At 47.5% G+C, this 21155-nt stretch overlaps 1 protein-coding gene across 1 annotated transcript; it reads right to left on the bottom strand.

Annotated features, from left to right (window-relative positions):
• Nucleotides 1-388: 388 nt before the first annotated feature.
• Znf142 (zinc finger protein 142) lies at nucleotides 389-20712 on the bottom strand. The gene is given in 10 exon segments (XM_051154085.1): nucleotides 389-915; nucleotides 917-1083; nucleotides 2488-2593; nucleotides 3719-6629; nucleotides 7903-8080; nucleotides 10390-11214; nucleotides 12536-12697; nucleotides 14199-14798; nucleotides 18147-18453; nucleotides 20204-20712. Coding segments are annotated over 9 exon segments (5541 nt in total). The 5' UTR covers nucleotides 18433-18453; nucleotides 20204-20712; the 3' UTR covers nucleotides 389-609.
• Between the last annotated feature and the right edge of the window lie 443 nt (nucleotides 20713-21155).

Below are 21155 nucleotides of genomic sequence, written 5' to 3'. Positions count from 1 at the left end.
ACTTGGACGGCAGAGGCAGGCGGATCACTGTGAGTTCGAGGCCAGCCTGGTCTACAAAGGGAGTTCAGGATAGGCAGGGCTACACGGAGAAACCCTGTCTCAGAAAAACCAAAATAAGAGACAAAGGACAGAGGCCCAACAAATGACAGGGCAAAAACAATAGGAAGGGATCCAGACAAGTCTGTTAACTGGCAATCTTCTGTTTCACATGCTTTACAAAGCATTAGGCACAAGAACACATGCAATTAGGTACAACTGTTTAGAAAATGGTGAAAGAAAATAGGACTTGAAGCAGTAAAGATGATGGATTGAATGAAACAAAGCCCTTAAAGCCAGGAACTCTGATACAACAATGGTAGACACAGGAGTTTTAGCGACAGGTTAAAACCATAGCTCTACTCAAGAAGAAAGCAACGTTTTAGTCCAAGCCTATCTTTTATAAAGCTGTTAGTTTCAAAGGCTGGAGTCGAAGAGTGGGGAATGTGTTCCAGCCAAACTGACATCCAAAGCCAGTCCTCCCTCAGGCCCCGAGCTGCTCAGGCTAGCCACAGTCCCAGTTGGCATATCTTGGAGTATATGTTCTTCCTATGTCAGAGGTGACGTAGGGGCTCAGCCCTCAGGTCCAGTGGCGGGAGCAGGAGGAGCAGGAGGGCTGGGATCTTCTAACTTCACGTCATGTAGGTGCACTGTGGGAGTGGTGGGGTCTTTGCCCACACCCTGGTTGGGGTCGGCCTGGTCAGGGTGGTGCCTGCGCACATGCTTGACCACCTGGAACTTTTGCTTGGCCTTGTAGCTGCAGAGGCGGCAGAAGAATGGGTGGCGATCGGTGTGGGTAAGGGCATGGTGTCGCAGGCCAGCAGCCCAGCGGAAAGCACGGCGGCAAACATTGCAAACATAGGGTTTGGCCTCACTGCCTGTGCTTGCGTAGATGGGTGCGCAGCAGGAAGCGTGTCTTGAATGCCTTGCCACATTGCTCACACATGAAAGCCCGTGCCTCTCTGTGCCGTGTCTCCCGGTGTACACGCAGTGCATCAGCCCGATTGGTGCAGTACTCACACTCGGGACACTGATATGGCTTCAGTCCTAGAGGACAAGCACAAATCACCATGGAAGAGGGAAGAACAAGGGTCCATGAGTTATAAAAGTCAGTATGATACTTGGCTATAAACAACACAGCAGCTAGGCATGGTGAGGCACACCTTTATTCCCAGCACTTGGGAGGCAGAGGCAGGCGGATCTCTGTGAGTTCGAGGCCAGCCTGGTCTACAAAGTGTGTCCAGGATGGCCAAGGCTACACAGAGAAACCCTGTCTCAAAAAATAAACAAAACAACACAGCAGCAAGCTAATGACCATACCATTCTGTCCTAGTCACACCTGACATTCCAGAGCCTTTCTCCACTCAACCCTTGTATGCACACAGGTTCCAATGGGTGCTGACGACTTCTAACCAACTAGCCTACCTAACAGAAAAGAATACTCAACTACGACAGGGTTCAGGGTTATTAAATGGGAAACTCCAGCCCTTCCTTGGTCACATGATACGATAGAACTTAGACTCCATTGAGATACTCTTCCATATCTAACTAAAAAAATAGAAAATGATAAAAAAAAAAGAAGAGGTAAAGATACTTCGCCACATATGAGGGAATCACATGCTGAAATTGGTACCCAATCATTAAGCTTTTATAGAGAACCCATAGTTTGTGGTTTCCAAATACTAGAGAAGATAGGGAACTTGGGATTGGAAAGATGGCTCAATGGTTAAGACCACTAGCTGCTCTTCTAGAGGACCTGGGTTCAACTCCCAGCACCCATATATTAGCCAACAACTGCCTGTCTCCAGTTCTAGGGGATCTGGCACCCTCACACAGACATACATGCAGGCAAAACACCAACATACATAAAAAATAAATCTTTTTTTTTTTTTTTAAACAGGGTCTCTTTGTGTAGCCCTGGCTGTCTAGGATTGCTTTGTAGACCAGACTGGCCTTAAACTCACAAAGATCCACCTGCCTCTGCCTCCCGAGTGCTGGGATTAAAGGCAAAAAATAAATCTTAAAAGAAAAAAAAAAAAAAAACCATGGGAACATAAAGAAGGGGGGGGGGCACTTTCATCTTTCTCGTCACTCACAATCATCCTACCACATCTACATAGGAAACATGTACTATCTCTCAGTAGCTACTCAAAATTGAGCTGGAGCTTCTCCAGTGTGTGATCGCATGTGTGTGTGAACATGCATCGTAATCACTAGGGAAGCTTCTGCAAATACACCTGGCCAGGCTTTCAGGTTTACCCACTGTTCGGTTTCTATTCAATGGGCTGGGGAGCCATTTCTAGTATTTGCTCTTCCAGTGTAGGCCCTGCTCCCAGTGTGAACACTGGTGATGCTCTGAGTCTGAGTGAGGACATCCAACAGCTCAGGGAGGTCAAGGTTTCTAGAGAACAGGGCAATCCTTTAAGCTAGACAGTCAATTCACACACTTACCTGTGTGTTTGGTCATGTGATATTTGAGTTGGTTGACCCACTTGCACTTGTATCCACACTCGGGGCACAGGTACTTCCGTTCCTCCTTATGGATCCGCATGTGGTACTGGAAGGAAGATCAAATGCAGAGTATTTACTCCCCACACAACAGGGCGCTGCTCCTTAGGTCGCAGTTGTTTCTCACTAGCTATGTTGTTGGGTAAGCTAACCACCAATTCTGTCTAATAATCTTTAACATGGTGAATAGTACTAGTATTTCTCCCTCCCTCCCTGTGTGTGTGTGTGTGTGAGAGAGAGAGAGAGATAGAGAGAGAGAGAGAGAGAGAGAGAGAGAGAGAGAGAGAGAGAGAGAAATGTGGGGAACTAAACCCAAAGCCTTGTGAATATTAGACAAGCACTTTTTTTTCTCCCCGAGACAGGGTTTCTCTGTGTAGCCTTGCCTGTCCTAGACTCTCTTTGTAGACCAGGTTGGCTTTGAACTCACAGCGATCTGCCTGCCTCTGCCTCCTGAGTGCTGGGATTAAAGGCGTGCGCCACCACGCCCAGTCCCAACTTATATTTTTCAAAGGTTTAAAATAGCAGTACTGGGCATTAAAGAAAGTGATTAATGAATGTTAACCCAGACTATTATCAAGGTATTACATACCTTTATTATATGGCATTTATGGAATTAAAAAAATTTATTATTATGTATACAGTGCTCTGCCTGCATATATACCTGCAGGCCAGAAGAGGGCACTAGATCTCAATATAGATGATTGTGAGCTCCCATGTGGTTGCTAGGAATTGAACTTGGGACCTGTGGAAGAGCAGCTAGGGCTCTTAACCTCTGAGCCATCTCTCCAGGCCCCAGTTATGGAATTTATCTTTACAAAAGCTCATCAAATTGTTATCCCTTTTTTAGGTGAGGAATCTTAAGTTTTGAGAAGGAACGATTTAGAGTTACAAACAAATATGTGTAATAGTTAAGGTTACAGAATCCAGGAGATGGGGGAGGGGAGGGGGGAGAAAGGGGCTGGAGAGATGGCTCAATGGTTAAGAGCACTGACCATTCTTCCAGAGGACCAGGGTTCAGATTCCAGCTTCTGCACAGCAGCTCACAACTGTTCTTAACTCCAGCTGTAGAGGATCTGACACTCTCTCCTGGCTCTGCAGGCACTAGGTGCACACGTACTACAGAATCTAGAGCCTACATTCCTTGCATTTCCTATCATGTGGTCCTTGACCTTACCTTGAGGCGAGAAGGGTCAGCACAGGCATAGGAGCAGAGGTGACATCGATAAGGCTTTTCCCCAGTGTGAATTCGGCTGTGCCAGGTGATCTTCTGACGATTTTTGGTGCTATAGGCACAGTCAGTACACTTGTAGAGCCGAGTGCCTCCATGTCCCTTTACATGGTGATCCAGCACCAACTGATGACGACATGCAAAGTCACAAAAAGGGCAGCAAAGAGAGGGCTGTTCACCATCCCCACCCCCACCTGAGGGAGCTGCTGAAGTCTCCTCATGCTGTTCCAGGTAGTGTTTCACCAGACCTACTCTCTCTCTGGCAGCAAAGTTGCAGAGCTGGCAGCGATGGCTGAAATGCTGTTGCCTCCGATGCTCATCCAAGGCTGGCCGGCTAGGGAAGGACTCCTGGCAGGCCCCACACTCCAGCCTTGGGTGCTGTTTACGGGTGTGTCCTCGCAGGCTGGCAGGATTAGGGCAGAGCAGGCCACAGTAGGAACAGTGCAAGGGGCCCTCGGTGGCCTCTATAGTACTGCCAGAGGATTGGAGTATGGGTTCTGGGTGTCTGCGCAGAGCATGTTGCTTGAGTGCTGTTTCTGAGCTAAACTGGGCCTCACACTGAGAGCAGGAAAAGGATGGGGTGCCCTGGTGGCAGCTGTTGACATGGCGAGTGATGTCATGACGAAGATAACCGCTATAGTCACAGAGTGGACAGAAGTGGGTGGGTGTTTTGTCATGCACTCGTAGTCTATGCAAACGTAATTTTGAGTTGGTACCAAATGTCTGAGGGCAAGAGCTGCAAGGGATGCGGCCAACCCCTGTGTGTCGAGACTGGTGGGCCTCTAATCGGTACCGTCTAGTAGTAGAAAAGTCACAGAAAGGGCACTGATGTGGCTTCACACCCTCATGCTTGAGCCGTCGGTGCTGCTGAAGGCACCGGCTTTGCTTGCAGGTAAAGCCACAGTCCCCACACTGCAGAAGGGGACGGGGGCCAGAGGCCGGGGCTGCAGTGGGATGCCTCCGCTTTTGATGAAGCCTCAGGGCAGCAGCATCAGGAGCAATGAATGAACAGAGACTACAGCGCAGCTCCCCAGACTCAAGGGGGCAGCCCTGGGTCTGGTGAGTCCTTAGGGTCTGTTCCTGCTGACAGCTAAAGGGACACGTGGGGCAGGAGAAGAGGGCACCCTTCTGCTTCCGAACCACAGCTGTGTCCCTATCAGCAGGGCTGGACTCTGGACTCCCATTAGTCAGAGGGGCAGAGTCCCCGTTGTTTAGAGGGAGCACAGCAGCGTGGGTCTGGGGACGCCCACGCTGTCTTCCCTGGCTACGCCCTCCTCTGCAGCCTTCAGTCACATGAGAGGTAATAGAGGAAAGCCGAGAACAAAGGAATGTGCATGAGCTGCAGCGAAACTTGCCTTGCTCAAAGTGGAACTTCTCAGAGGTCCCTGTGGGTAAGGACTTTCCTGCTGCAGAGGCTGGGAAGTTAGAGGGTGTGGGTAAAGGTTCCTCTACTCCTGGCTTCCCAGGGAACTCAGAGGGTGCATCTTCTGGAGGCAAGAGCTCTACCTTTGATGGTAAAGGTGGGGGCTTCCTACTTTCAGTATCCTGTGAGGCTTGGCTGCCTGGGAGCTGAGGATGTAGAGTGGGAGAGACAGGTCTGGGCAAAGCCTTGTTCTTTCTGAGAAGAACAGGGCATTTCTTCAGCATATGGGTGCTGAGGCCACGTTGTTGTTTAAAGCTAGCTCCACAGTCAGGGCACAGCAGGGGCTCTCGGCGGCCTTGGCACCCTGATTTGGCGTGCAGAGTTAGGGCTTTCTCCCGGCGAGTGATAAAAGGACAGTGTGGGCAGCGGAAGGCTCTCCCTTCTCCCTGGATTACTACCATTTGTACCCGGCCCTCCAGCACCAATGCTTCTGCTTGTTCTTTGTCCTGCCTCCGCAGGGCCTTGAGCAGTGATTCTGACTCAGGAAACTGAGGCAGTGGAGCCATCTCAGCAGACACAGTTGCCTTGAATGTGTTAGGAGCCTCCTCAGAGACTAGAGGATTTCTGGGGGTCTCAGAAGCTAACTTTTCCAGAATGGGTTCTTCAGCAGCCAAGCCAGGGGGCCCAACACTTTCAAAGCTGGACAGTTCTGGCTCTTCCAGTCCACTTGCTCTTCCCATTCCCAGTGGTCCTGAGGGATCTAGAGGCCTAAATGCATCAGCGGCTGCTTCAGTGAGCTCCTCAAGGGGTGGCGGCTCTGCCACAGGTTCTAGCTCTACCCTCAGGGCCTCCAAATGTAGTGTGCAGCCACCCTCCTCTACCTCCCCTAGGCTGGGGCTGCCAACCAGGTCAACCCCTTGGGGAGCCTCAATGCCATCCTGTCTTTTGGTGCTGACCTCGTCAGTTGCCTCTGGCGGGGCCTGGTCTACACTGGAGTCCACTACACTCCCATGTTCATGGTCTTGTCTCTCCGGCTGTGCAGAAAGCTGGCTTGAAGGCCCTGAGTCTGAAGGAGGTGCCAGGCACTGCCTGGCCCCCTCCAACTCTTGGCTGCTGGCATTGCAGAACTGCCAAACCTGGTCCCCTGGCATATAGCCATGGACCTTACGCTTGTGGAAGAAGAGGGTGGTGTTGCTGAAGGTACGGTAGTCACAGAGGGCACAGTGAAACTCACGGAGATGAGTGTGCTTGCAGTTCTCGTGGCTCAGCAGGGCCTGCTTGTGGCGGCTCTGATAGCTGCAGTAGCGGCAGGGGTAGAGTGGGGCAGGTGTGCCAGGGTGGTGCTGGGAAGCCATGTGCTTCTGCAGCTCATATTTCCGCTTGCAGGCAAAGGCGCACACCTCACACATGAGGGACTTGCCCTGGTGCCGCAGTTTGTGGCTGCTCAGCTGATCAGCCCGGTGACAGCGGTAGGAGCACTGGTTGCACTGATATCTAGGGAGAAAGACAAAGAGGAGTCAATCATTGTTAACAGTCACTGATTAAATACTGTGGGCCTGGGCCTGCACTCTGTGGGCCACGTGAACCACCTCATTTAACCTGCCTTCTTCCATCCCGTGAAATAGCTATTTCTACTTCATAGGTGAGGTGGTCTCAAAGGAAGTGATGGACAGAGACAGCCTAGTTTTAGAGCTGGGCTCTCTATTCTCTACTCTGTACTGCCCCACCCACTGCCCTGAGGTGCTAGGGATTGAACTCAGCCCTGATTTTATGAATGCTACAAAAATGTCCTACCAGTCTCTAAGCTATTTTCTATAGGAAAGTAGTCTTGAGTAGAGTGGGGCAGGTGTGCTAGGGTGGCACTACTCTTCTGAATTCTAAAGACCTGGGATAGCAATAGCCTCATGGAGCAGGGGGATTTGTGCTTTGTTCTCATTCCCCAGTGTAGGCATAAATGCTACAGACCAAGGCAGCTGTGGCCACAGGTTAGAGACTTTTTGTTTTTTTTTTATTGGCTTTTCAAGACAGGGTTTCTCTGTGTAGCCTTGGCTGTCCTGGACTTACTTTGTAGACCAGGCTGGCTTCAAACTCACAGAGATGCACCTGCCTCTGCCTCCTTAAGTGCTGGAATTACAGGTGTGTGCCACTGCACCCAGCTTTGTCCAGATCTTAAAGTGGCCATTTGATACCATTAAGTGTAGATCCATTTTCCTGAGACCAAATTCTCACAGCTTAAGTAATATTTTTATTTCTTTACATGGGTTATGAGGATTGAACTCATCAGATCTTCAGTGATTGTAGGCAAACATTTTACTGACTGAGCCAAGTCCTCAGGCTCTCAATTGACACTTTAATTTCTATTTTCCTTCTCTTGGCCCAGAATACTCTCTCCATGAAAAATGGGCTACAGGGGCTGCGGAGATGGCTCAGAGGTTAAGAACACCATCTGCTCTTCCAAAGGTCCTGAGTTCAATTCCCAGCAACCACATGCTAGCTCACAACCATCTGTAATGGGATCTGGTGCCCTCTCCTGGAGTGCAGAGAGTACAAGCAGGCAGAACATTGCATAAATAATAAATTTAAAAATCTTAAAAAAAAAAAAAAAAAAAAAAAAGGAAAGGCACAGGGCTCAGCTGAGAGTAACAGCTAAGATAGTAGGAGCAGAGAACGGAGTTAGAATAGATAAAGCAGAAGGGCCAAAAGCAAGATCCAAGAGGCAGCTGCGCATGCTGTTCTGGGACAGCGATGGACATATGTGTGCTCGTACCTGAGATCCCCTGCATGTTTCCGCATGTGAACACTCAGATAGTGCTTCCACTTGGTGACATAGCCACATTCAGTACACATGTAATCCTTGGTGTTAGAGTGGGTCAGCATGTGCTTGGATAGGTAGCTAACGTCTCGGCATGTGAAGTCGCACAGCTCACACTTGTGAGGTTTCTCTCCTTATGTGATGTATACGGGAAAAAAAACACAGGTCAGATACAGGCTGAGTGAGTGGCCATATCATCTCTCCCAGCAAGTTTGCTATGATGCCAGGCAGGTGCAGAAGCTTTATGGACTACCAGGTATGTAGCAAGCTTTACAAGAAACAAGGCTGTATTACAGTTGCCTCAATCAGTCCCTCCAACTCCTATACCAATGAAGAAAGGAAGAACGTAAACACCGAGTAAGCTTTGTGAGATTGAAGTCTACTTTTGATGTTTTCTTTTTTAAAAAGTACTCAATTCCTGAGTAGAGATAAGAACAAGAGAAGAAATAGAACTGGGACTATAGATTCCAATGCAGGAATGTGAATGAGCAGTCAAGATTCAGACAGTGCTCACCATGTACCTGACTACCACATACAGTGCCTCCTCTCCATGAGGCTTCATAACACTAGGGGGGTGCTGCTACTGTCTCTTTTATAAGTGGGAAAATCAAGTCATAGATCACACAAGTTTTTTGGTTTAGGTTTTTTAAAGACAGGGTCTCTCTGTGTAGCCTTGGCTGTCCTGGACTCACCAGGCTGGCCTCCAGTGATCTACCTGCCTCTGCCTCCCGAGTGCTGGGATTAAAGGCATGCACCACCATGCCTGGCTTCACACAACTATTTTATTAAATGGTAGACCACACAGCCTAGGGCAGCTTGGTTTCCTTGTTTCCAGAAGAGGAACAGCAAAATATAGACCTCCCATGGTTGGTTTTGAGTATTAAATCATGGATGCACATGCCTTTAATCCCAGCACTTGGAAGGCAGAGGCAGGTAAATCTCTGAATTTGAGGACAGCAGGTCTACAGAGCAAGTTCTAGAACAGCCACAGAGAAACCCTACCTCAAAAAAACATAAACAAATAACTAAATGAGACATACCAAAGCTGTCAGTGGTGCACAGTGGAGAACTCAAGGATGAGCTGTTCCAGTACTTGCTTAATACCTCTCTAAGAGGCTGGTGGCCATGTTCCTTTAAGACGCTCCCTGCCCTTCCAGCCACCTCTGTATGATAAAGGGCAGGCAATATAGCACTCTACGATCTTACTGTAGATTTATATTTAACTTCTCAATTAAATTTTTGTCTCTTTACCTGCTTACAAGATTGTTAAGGATGAAGTAGGATAATAGATATAAAAGAACACTATAAATTTAACACGACACAGACAAGTTTTAGGAAAAGGTGTTGGAAACTAATGTCTATGACTAAATTGTGTACAGAAATGAACTGTTGGGCTGGTGAGATGGCTCAGCAGTTAAGAGCACTTGCTGCTCTTCCAGAGGTCTTGAGTTCAATTCCCAGCAACCACATGGTGGCTAACAACCATCTGTAATACAATCTAATGCCTTCTTCTGGTATGCATGAAGACAGTTTACTCAGGCATAAAACAAATAAATCGTCTTTTTTTTCTCGACAGGGCTTCTCTGCATAACAGCCCTGGCTGGCCTGGAACTGGCTCTGTAGTCTAGGCTGGCCTCGAACTCACGGAGGTCTCCCTGCCTCTGCCTCCCAAGTGCTGGAATTAAAGGCATGCACCACCACTGCCTGGCAAACAAATAAGTCTTAAGGAAAAAAAAAAAAGAAACAAAGAAAGAAACGAACCATCCACTAGGAATAACAATAGCTTTGACCAAACTGTCCAAAGCTTATTCTCCTAAGCAGAGTTTCTGTGGAAACTGGCTTAGTGGCCCATCAATGCATAGGGGTTTGCATAGTTCACAGAGATGATGATGTGGTAGGAAGCCTGGTTTAGCTGCCATCTTAGGCTTTAGTAATGCTAGCAGCTAATTAGGAGACCAAGATTAAAACAAGTGCAATTTTCAGGTCACTAAAGGTGATGATGTTCAGTTCTAAGGAATGGTTGGTTACTGTCCTTTCTCCTGCTCTGACTGTCCCCAAGCTTGAACTATGAAGGAAGTTATCTGTCCTGGTCTAAAATTCTTCACTATAGAAGGCTGACTATTCACCCATCTGCACTTGACTAGGGCTGGCTAGAACTGAACCAGTGTTTAAGGACGAGGAGTGATAGTGCAGTTTAGAATACAGGTTCTGAAGTCAGACTACACGGAGTCAGACACTACCTTGACTACTTTTATTAGCTGAATGACTCTCAACTCACGCGCACTTGTAAACCAGGGATACTGAAGTTGCACCCATAAACGCGGTCAAATGAAGCAACATGCGCAATGTCCTTTGTGTGATGGCTGGTACACAGCAAAAGCTCATGCCAGCCTTAACCTTCACCACCATTATTACATTATCATGAGGATGGATGCATCTCACCAGTATGCAGCAGCATGTGTCGGATAAGCACCCTCTTGTGGGCAGTGGCAAAGTTGCACTCAGAGCACTGGTGGATCTTCTCATGAGCATGCATCTTGCCAACATGATCCTGGTAGGCTACTGGGTTGAAGGTGGCAAAAGGGCAAAAGGTGCATCGTAGCTCTTCACTGCCTGCGTGGCCTTGTTTCTTATGTTTGCGGAACAAGTGCTTATTGGAGCAGGCAAAGTCACAATGGGGACAGTGAAACGCGTAGTGGCTCTTGTGGTGGGCTTCCATGGCTTCAGCTGTGGCAAAGAGCATTGGACATGAGTGATGGCGGCACTCCACAGCCCGTACTCCATGCGTCTCCTTCAAGTGCTTTACGAAGGCCTTACGATCAGGCGCTACATAAGTGCAGCCCTCCTGAAAGCAGTGTAGGGGTAATGGCTCTGCTGCAGCTGCTGCTGTGTGGCTCTTGAGGTGCTCCTTGAGTGCTTGGCTGAGGCGAAATTCCTCACGGCAAACAGGACAGGCATACGTGTCTGAGTAGAAGTTGGAGATATCCTCGTGCATGCTGGCCATGTGGCGGTTAAGTGCATTCCTCTCCACTGCACTGTAGTGGCACAGAGGACATCGGTGGGCCTTCTCACCCAGCTCCCGCAGCAGATGGGTCTTGAGTTTGCTTTTGCTGGTGAAGAACTTCTGGCAGTTAGGACACTGGAGGCTTGGGTCTGGAAAGTGGAGATGGAGGTGCTCTACCAAGTGGGTTCGCTTCTTAAAGCAGCGTTTGCACTCTGGGCACATGTGTGTCTTGAAGAGGGACTCAGTGCTTGAAGCTGCACGCCCTAGGAAAGGGAACGCAGAGGGTGCAGAGTCAGATTCTCTACTAGACACTTTATTAGATAGTGATATACAATGGAAGCCACAGCTTGTCCAGACAGACATCACGCGGCCTGGTTAAGACAAACAGAACCACAAGCACTACTCCTACCTCCTTGTGGCCTGGTTCAAGTGTTTCCCCAAGCCACCCACTATTCCTAACCTCTGTTTGGAGCTGCACAAGAGAATCTAAATAGAGCTTTGTAATTCTTGCTGCTCTTGCTCTATACAGACAAGCAGATCATCAGGGCTGAGGAGAAAGAAAAGAACCTTAAGATGAGTAAACAGAAAGCCAGCCAGCCAGCCAGCCAGCACTGGCTCACAGAGCTATTGGTAACTGAGAGCTGGTAATAATATAATCAGATCTTTTTTATTCACCAGACATAAATATATTCCTGGTGGGATAAACTTCAAGTGTTGTCTATTGAGTTTGAAACTGGAAGCAAAGATTCGGGAAAAACCTCTTAGGGAAGCTAGACAAAACAGACTGGTCATCAATACTGGTGCTAACTGCAGTGTGAACGGAAACTTTTCCCTGCTAAAGAGGTTTATGTCTGTACTAGATAGTTTTATGTCAACTGACAAAAGCTAAAGTCATCAGAGAGGAGAGAACCTCAACTGAGAAAATGCTTCCATAAGACTGGGCTGTGGGCAAGCCTGTAAGGCATTTGAGGGAGGGCCCAGCCCACTGTGGGTGACACCTCCCCTGGGTCAGCGGTCCTGAGTTCTATAACAAAACAGGCTCGGCAAGCCACAGGGAGCAAGCTAGTAAGTAGCACTCTTCCATTGCCTCTGCATCAGCTCCTGCCTCCAGGTCCCTGCCCTGTTTTGAACTCCTTTCCTGATTTCAATGATGAATAGTGATATGGAACTGTATTCCTAATAAGCCCTTTCCTCCTCGACTTGCTATTTTGGTCATGGTGTCTCACTGTAGTAACAGAAACCCTAACTAAGGTTTCCTAACTGGGGAAACCCAGCCTAAAAGAACAGATTGTAATTACCATTGCCCTGTTACTAGCTTACTTGACATATATTTCACTGCCTACTAGACTTTGCTGTTTTTAGGTCCATGAGATTAAATCTAAGGACTCACACATGCTAAGGACGTACTATGTTGTCGAGTTATTTTCCTAGCCCTAGATCTTGATTTTTGAGTCTAAGTAAAACAGAAAGAATACATGGATCTGAACTAAAGCTCAGAAAAGCAAAATCTTGGTCCAAATGTCAGGCTCCCCACCTTGCACTCCTCTTTACCACAAAGAGCTTCAACCTCAGCGATGTCATTACCTTCCAACTGCTGAGCCCCATGGCATTTATCCAAGACTTTCTGCGCATCCTTTTGGGTGCCATTCTCTTCCTCTGCGTCCTCTTCTTCAGCTGACTCCTGCCCAGGCAAAGGTGTACCTGTTTCCTCAGAAGGCTTTCCTTCTCTTGGAGGCAGTTTGGGAGCTGGGGACACATACAACTTTAAGTCAACAAGGGCTGATGACAAAACTGAATACTCGCACTCCACTGTCAAGCAGAACTATCCTTCTTTCCTTTTAGCAGAAAAGGATCTTGGATGCCAAGTAAATGTGTGCATTCTTTTTTTTTGGGGGGGGGGGGGAGTTTCGAGACAGGGTTTCTCTGTGTAGCTTCGGCTAGCCTAGACTTGCTTTGTAGACAAGGTTGACCTTGAACTCACTGGGAAGGGGGCAGGCGTTAAGGGATAAGAGTGGAATGTACTTCCTTGGCCCAGGTCTCCAGAGCTAAAGCTTGGATGGTTCAGGCAGATGGAGAAAGTACTTGATAAAGTACTACCCTTCTTGTGATTTCTTTTTTTAAAGATTTATTTATGGCGTCTTTTTTAAAAGATTTATTTATGGCTGGACGGTGGTGGCACATGCTTTCAATCCCAGCACTTGGGAGGCAGAGGCAGGCAGATTGCTGTGAGTTCATGCCAGCCTGGTTTACAAAGTGTCCAGGACACTCAAGGCTATACAGAGAAACCCTGTCTCAAAAAACCGAGAGAGAGAGAGAGAGAGAGAGAGAGAGAGAGAGAGAGAGAGAAAGAGAGAGAGATTTAGTTATTATGAATACAGTGTTCTGCCTGTATTACTTCTGCACGCCAGAAGAGGGACCCAGACCTCATTATAGATGGTTGTGAGCCACATGTGGTTGCTAGGAATTGAATTCAGGACCTTCAGAAAAGCAGTTTGTGCTCCTAACCTCTGAGCCATCTCTCCAGCCCCTGTGATTTCTTCTCTTTTCTTTCTTTCTTTTTTTTTGGTTTTTCAAGACAGGGTTTCTCTGTGTAGCCTTGGCAATCCTTAAAGCAATTCTATTCCTTTCTGCCCACTCTTACATAGTTTTTGTTTGTTTGAGACATAATCTCATATAGTCTAGGTTGGCTTGGACCCTTCATACAGCTAAAGATGACCTTGAATTTCTAACCTCAAGTGCTGGGATTACAGGCATGTACCACTTCACCCAGCTCCAGTCTCATGCATTCTATCAGTAGTCTATAAACATTCTACTAGCAGCAACAGTCACTGACAGGTACTTTCATCCTTAGATAACATGATCCAAAGTGGATCAATAGGAGATATTGCTAAAATTATTTCAGATTACATGTTGCATAAGCCAAATTTTACCCACTGTCCAAGACAATGGCTTCCTTTGGTCCCATGTATTCTAAATGTTTAAGTTTTCTAGAGCCTTTCCCACATCACCCACTAATTCCATCCTCTTAAGCCAGGGACTACATTCTGTCACACACATGGCACAGTCATACTGGAAACAAATATCTCTTATCAACTATGCACTCGGAAAGGTAGAGACAGGGGGATCTCTGTGAGTTCAACATTAGCCTGGTCTACAAAGTGAGTCCAGGATAGCCAGGGTTACACAGAGAAACCCATCAACTGTGCCTACATTCTAGGCATGGAGCTAGTAGACCCTGGCTACCCACCTGGCAGCAGCTCCTGGGATGGAAGGCCTTGAACAGCAGCAAGTTCTCTCTGTGTACTGGCTCCATGGCTCCGCTGATGCTGCCGGAAGAGTTTGACGTTGGAGCCCATGAAGCTGCAATGACTGCAGTGGAAAGGGTAATGGGCCTGCCGATGCAGCTCCATTCCCTGCTGGCTCCCAAAAAGCAGGGAGCAGCCCCGGAATGAACAGGGCACAGGAACTGCCTTGTGGGTCTGTCTCAGGTGATGCTGTAGACCCTTGCGATCTTCAGCAGAGAACACACAGCCAGACTCTGGGCAGGAGAACGTGTTGGGAGTGACCCGGTGAATCTTGAAGTGGCTCTTCAAGGCCTGGGGTTGGACAAACTCTTGTCTACATACAGGACATGGCAGGGGGCTATCTGGCAGGCTGGGGTCCTGTAGAGGGCCATGGAGGGTGAGGTTGCTGGGGGGCAGCTCTACAGAGCACGGGGGGCTAGAGAGGTCCTGCACAGCCTGAATATGGGTCTCAGTGCACTGGTGCAGGGAGAGCAGAGTAGGCTCTGCAAAGCTCTGTTCACAGCGCTCACAGAAGTATACCTCCACCACCTTTACCAGGACACCTGCAGGCAGAGGACCGACAGAGAAAGGCACAGAATCAGATGGAACAAGACTTGAAGGAGTTAGTCACTAGTAGAAATGTAGGTGAATCTTTTCACAGACATGGAGTACAGATTTCAAGTGTACCTCTGCACACGGACTATAAGCCCATGGGTTAGGGATAGCCTGTCTGACATGTGTTTAGATTTCTAGTGTCTGGCAAAATACTTGGCAAAAGATATGTGCTTAGTAAGTGTGTTAATGAATCAACAAACAGCAAAATCCAGAAAGCATTAAGAAAGGACCTATTCTGAGGCTAGGAAGATGGCTCTGTCAGCAAAGTGCCCGCCAAGTAAGCATGGGAACTGGAGCTCAGATCCCCAGCACTGAGGGTGCAAAGTCAGGCAGTTTTCTAGAGCTTATTGGCTGGCCACCCTAACCAAACCAAACTGGTAAGCTCCAGGTTCAGTAAGGGACGCTTTCTTAAAAAAAAAAAAAAAAAAAAAAAAAAGGTGGAGGGGCCGATGAAAAGGCATTTGCCACCAAACCTGATGACCTGAGTTCAATCCTCAGAACCCACATGGTAAAAGCAGAGAGAAAACTGATGACCACAAATTATTCACTCACAAGCACACCCCACACGCACACCAAATAAGATGTAAAAGAAAGAAATAAAAATGTAGAGAGCAATTGAAGAAGATCCCTGACATTGACCTCTGGCATCTATACATACATGTGTACATACATGAACATGTACATACATAATAGATATACATTTACAAAGGCATATTTTGCTAAAATTAGAAACTTTCAAGAGAACAATGACAAATATGAAAAATATCTAATATAAATGATGTGTTGCCTGGAGACATGGCTCAGTGGAAAAGAGCACTGGCTGGTCTTCCTGAGGACAGGGGTTTGATTTTTTTTTTCTTTCTGTTTTTGTTTTTCGAGACAAGGTTTCTCTGTGTAGACTTTCAAAGTCTATAGAGAAACATTCAGACACTAAAACTCATAACTTTTTCAGAAGAGCCAGATATTATTAATTTTATTGTTATTATTTATTTAATGTATGAGTGCTCTGTCTGCATATACTACTGCATGCCAGAAGAAGGCATCAGATCCATTTATATATAGATGGTCATGAGTCACCATGTGGTTGCTGGGAATTGAACTCAGGACCTTTAGAAGAGAAGCCAGTATTCTTTACCACTTAGCCATCTTACCAGCCCCAATAATTGCTATTTTTTAAAGGACTGACTAGATCTTGATGCCAAGATTTAACCCTCCAACTACTCTGAAAAGGACAACTTGGAATTCCACAAAGTCAAGGGCATGCTTGTTAGTGGTAAACCATAACTCAAGTGCAGGACAGCCTATCTTACATTTTATTCTGCTGGCTGTTCTCTGTTTATTGTTATTTTGTTGTTTTCTTTTTTTCTGGCGTGGTGGTGGTGGTGGTGAGACAAGGTCTGGATGGTTTTGGACTCAGATTTGTCTGTCTCTGCTTCTCAAGTGCTGGCTCCTCCCATCTCACAAAGGAGTGTTGGGTTATAGACCCAAGCCATCTAATCCACATAAGCTTTTCTACATGGTTCTAAGGATAAAATTCAGGCGTTCAGGATTGCATGAAAGGTGCTTCTGTCTGCTAAACCATCTTGTAAACCCATGAGACAGGGTCTTGACATGTAACCCAGGCTGGCTTATGTGGCTTAGGCTAGCCTCAAACTTAAGACCCTTCTGCCTGTTTCCTGAGTACTAAACCTAAAGGAGTGCTTACTGACATACCAGCTTACACACCTATCAAAGTTATTTCTGTGTGTGACTACATATTAATCTACTTTACCTTTTTAACCAGTTTGTGGTTTTTCAGAGCACTGATAAATCAAAACAGAATTCTGCCCTGATGAACCAATGGAACGTTTTCGTTTTTTCTTTCTTTCTTTCATTTCGGTTTTTCAAGACAGGGTCTTTCTAAGTTATCTTGGCTGTCCTGGACTCACTTTGTAGACCAGGCTGGCCTCAAACTCAGAGTGCTGGGATTAAAGGTGTGTGCCACCACGCCTGGACTTGCTTTGTAGACCAGGCTGGCCTCAAACTCACAGAGATCCACCTGCCTCTGCCTCCCAGAGTGCTGGGATCACAGGTGTGTGCCACCACACCCAACTCAAAAAATGAAGTCTTAAAATTTTTAAATATTGTTCTTTTAAAAAACGTTTTACCTTATAAAAACATTCATTCATGTATTATGTATATATATATGTGCATGTACATGTATGGGGGTCAGGAGACAACTTGTAGGAGTTGGTTCTCTTCTTTCACCATGAGGGTCCTAGGGATTGAACTCAGGTCATCTTGCTTAGTGAACCATCTTGCCATACACTTAACACTTGCTTATGTTAAAATGTTTCAATTTTTGAGACAGGGTCCCACTATGTAGCACTGGCTGGTCTTGAACTTACAGACATTAGCCACCCTCTGTCTCCCAAGTGCTAGGCTTAAAACTGTGCACCACTACATAGTCCATCCATGCTCTCTTTTTACCCCCAGAGATAAGTTTAGAATTCTTACATGGTCAGATGACCTAATTGTTTCCAGCATCCTTCGCTACTATCCTATACTGTCAGAGACAAACACAGGACCACGCTGGGTGGCAGTGGCACAGGCCTTTAATCCCAGCACCAGGGAAGCAGAAGCAGGGGATCTTTGTGAGTTCGAGGCCAGCCTGGTCTACAAAATGAGTCCAGGACAGCCAGGGCTACACAGACACCCTGTCTCAAAAAACAAAACAAAATAAAAACACCACAGGAAGTTTCCTTAAAAAATGAGTGTTTTAGATGTGGAAAGAATAAAAAGAAACTTTCTACTGGAATAAATAGTATGCCCAACTCCCTTAACAGCATCCCCTGCGTAAGTGGAGATTGCTTTACATAGGAAACTGCAGCAAGGAAATACCAGTCACTTCTGGAAAGCTCTGCCAAACTCAGGGTGGTTGATCAGTCTGGGGCTCTGGCCTAGTCACTGGTTGGCTTAGGGTCGGTATGGAAGAAAGACTCCCCAAGGACTGTCAGAGTAAGGAAGCCAAATGGGCAGAGGTGTCAAAAGGTTTTTTGCTCTGGATTACTGCCTAGAAGACTCAAGGCTCTTGTAGGGATAAAGTTTGCCAAAAGTCTGTTACAAGGCGGCAGGCTACCTTGCCAGCCTTCCATCACCACGCACCACCTGCAAACCAAATGGTAACATCTCTGGGTATAAAAATAGCATGCTGCCTTGTGTTCTCATCACATTCAAAGAGAGGGACCAAAAATAGCACAGAGAAAAAAAGCCATCAAGGCTATGTCCCACTGGCCTGGTGGCAACTTTGTTTGTACCTGAGGTCTCTCCAGGAGCTCCTGGGGACAGCGTTCCAGCTACTGCTTCCACAATAATCTCCATGTTCCCTGGACCCTCTTCGGTAGCTGTGGCCTCAACCAGCAGGCAGCCTGGGTCAGCAGGCAAAGGTGCAGGCTCCCCAGAAGCACAGGTGTTCTGGACAGGGCCTAGGAGTCCGTGGTTTGCGAGAGGCGGGGGGATCAACAGTAGCTCAGAGCATAGTCCATCCATCTCTCCAGTGCTGTTAGCCAGCTGGGATGCCAACACAGGGTCTGTCATTATCATTGACTTGTGTGCAGTGGCCTCCTAAATGGTGACAAATAGCCGGGGGGGGGGGGAATATAGTGAGAACTCTTCATTTCTCTGAAGATGGCCCCTACCCATTTAGGCAGTTCCACGGCAACATGCCATACTTTTATTATCCTAAATGCTTTCAAAACAGCATTCAACACAAAAAGTACAAAATGAGAATAAAGTCAGTATTAGTAGAGAGCCAACAAGTTGAGGACAACATTATATTCTACAGGTTCTGTTTCATGCTAGCTAAGTGACCACTTGCAACAAAACTGAATGGGGCCAAAGGATCTCTCTCTTACTGCCTGATAATCTCATTATTCCTCAGTGTAGATATAAAATTACCCCTTCACTTATGGTCCTCACTGAAATACCTCTCCAGACAACCCTCCCGCCTCTGCCCTCCTAACCAGATGGATTTGCCGTTCTCTCACTCATTACATTACATTCCTTTTTGCTTATAGACCCTTCCACTTCATTATTTATACAGTTCAGCCTGCATGTGAGCCAGCAGGCCAGAAGAGGGCACTAGATCTTATTATATGTGGGAATTAAACTCAGGACCTTCAGAAGAACAGCCAGTGCTCTTAATCTCTGAGCCATCTCTCCAGGCTCACTTTCTTGCCCCTCCCATTCAGTCCATCTCAATCGCTTGTCTAGCTAATCCTTAAGAAATTAAACAAGCAAATAAACAATCACCTTCTATAATGACATCTGATGCCCTCTTCTATCTGATACTCTCCACTGTCACGCAGGCATACACACAATAGCGTGCTTACATGCAAAAATAAATATATCTTTAAAAAAAGAAAATAAATATAATTTCTGCTGTGAATGCTTCCTAACATTCTGAGTTTTCTCTTCTGGGTCCTGACAGCCTTTGTATGTAGCTCTATCAGAAACCACACTGCACTGTTGCTTCCTTATCAGTCTCCCTTCACAGATGTATAGCTCAACTGTCCAGAAGAGAGTGTTGATCTCCTGAAGCTGGAATGGTTGTCAGACACCTGATCTGGGTGCTGGAAACTGAACTCAGGCCCTCAGGAAGAGCAGCACTTACTCTTAACCACTGAGCCATTTCTCTAGCCTTACAGAGTTTATTTTTATTTATTTATTTATTTATTTAAAGTGTTGCTGGGGATCAAACCCAGGTCTTCTGTACATGCTGGGCAGGCACTCTACAAATGAGCTAGTATATATTCCAGCACCGGATGTGGAGCCTTGAGTAGTAAGTATATTATCGTTTTTCACCTCAATGAAAACAAAGCACTAACAAGCTATATAAGTCAGACAAATCGATTGCAGTAAACCCAGGTATCTTAAACCAAGGTAACAAGCCAGTGGTTCCTCAAATACAAGGTAAATTTCCAATTCACTAACCTCCTAAAACCTCCAACGGGAACCCAACCGAGAAACAAACGAATTAAACCACACAGCCGAAATAAGTGAGAAAAATCTTTTAAATTCCCAGCACTCGGGAGGCAGAGGCGGCAGGTAGGTGTCTGTGAGTTTGAGTAGTCACAGTGAGTTCCAGGACAGCCAGAGCTACACAGTTGAGGTCCTCTTTTTAAAAAACAAAATCGGGTCACCAAGGTTGAGTAAGAGCTAGGCGAGGGCGGCTGCTCTGCAGACTCCCTCCACTCAGAAAGAGATAGGAATTCAGAAGGTTGCAGGGAAAAGCAAGGGACACGGAAGCCTGGGGGAACACGGCGCCCCGGCCTAGGCACCTCGGTTCCCACGCGCCTCTGGGCTTCTAACTCACCGTGTGGCCTTGAACAGATGCACTCGCCTCGCTTCTCTGGGCCTCAGCTTTCTGATCTGTAAAGTGGAGGCGGCTACAGCGTCTACACTGTCCGGGCGACAGCCAAGTCACGAGATGCAGGGAAGGAGAAAGGCGTTTTGGAACCTGCAAAGCTTGGGATGATGCATCGTCACGATTATGGTCCTGAGGAGAGGCAGCGGATACCCGGGCGGGGCCCGGAGCGGTGACGCGACGGAGGCGCCAGGCAGCCGCGGAGATGCGCCCGGGCCCCTTTCGTTGGCGTGCTCCCCTCAGCACCTCCTCCCATGGGTCCCCACCTCCCAGGCCCACTCATGCTGGGGCTAGGGAAACTTTTACCTCCAGCTCGTAGCACCCGCACTTCCCCTGGTTCCCGCCGACAGCCGCTCTCACGCCTTCTACCCCCAAGGCCAGCAGGAGGGGAATCTCTATGATCCCACAGCAAGTGGAGCGGCTATAGACGCCTTTGATGAGACCGTCCCCGGCCCAGGCGCCTTTGGGAATCTGACGTGTAGCAGCCTCTCTTCGCGGCGCGTACCACTCTATGGTTTTTTTCCCTCTATGTCCTTGAGTACCCAAGCTCTAAATAGCTGAACCATCGAGACTCGCCGGACAGAGTGGCAGAGAACTTCGTGGTGGGTGTGGCGGGAAGTAAATGCAGAACTAGGGGGGGCGGGGCGGGCCTAGCCGCGCGAACCCGGCGAAACCATCGAGTCTGAGGGCCAGAGAGTCATGGTGGTAAGTGGGCGGAGAGACAAGACTATTCCGGACCACGTTCCTGGAGGCGCGAGCTGAGCTGTGTAGGGTGTCCGGGAGACAGCTGCTGCGTGTCAGATTCGGGAACCCGGGGCTAGAAGAGCTTCGTCAGTCGCTCTCTATGCAAAGGTCCTTTGGAATGCTGGATCTCAGCTCCGAGCCTTAGTGGAGGTCACGG

Source organism: Acomys russatus, chromosome 12 (assembly GCF_903995435.1).
Source record: "Acomys russatus chromosome 12, mAcoRus1.1, whole genome shotgun sequence".
NCBI classification, from domain to species: Eukaryota; Metazoa; Chordata; class Mammalia; order Rodentia; family Muridae; genus Acomys; species Acomys russatus.
Note: the sequence above shows the minus strand (reverse complement) of the source record. Positions and strands in the feature narration are given on the sequence as shown.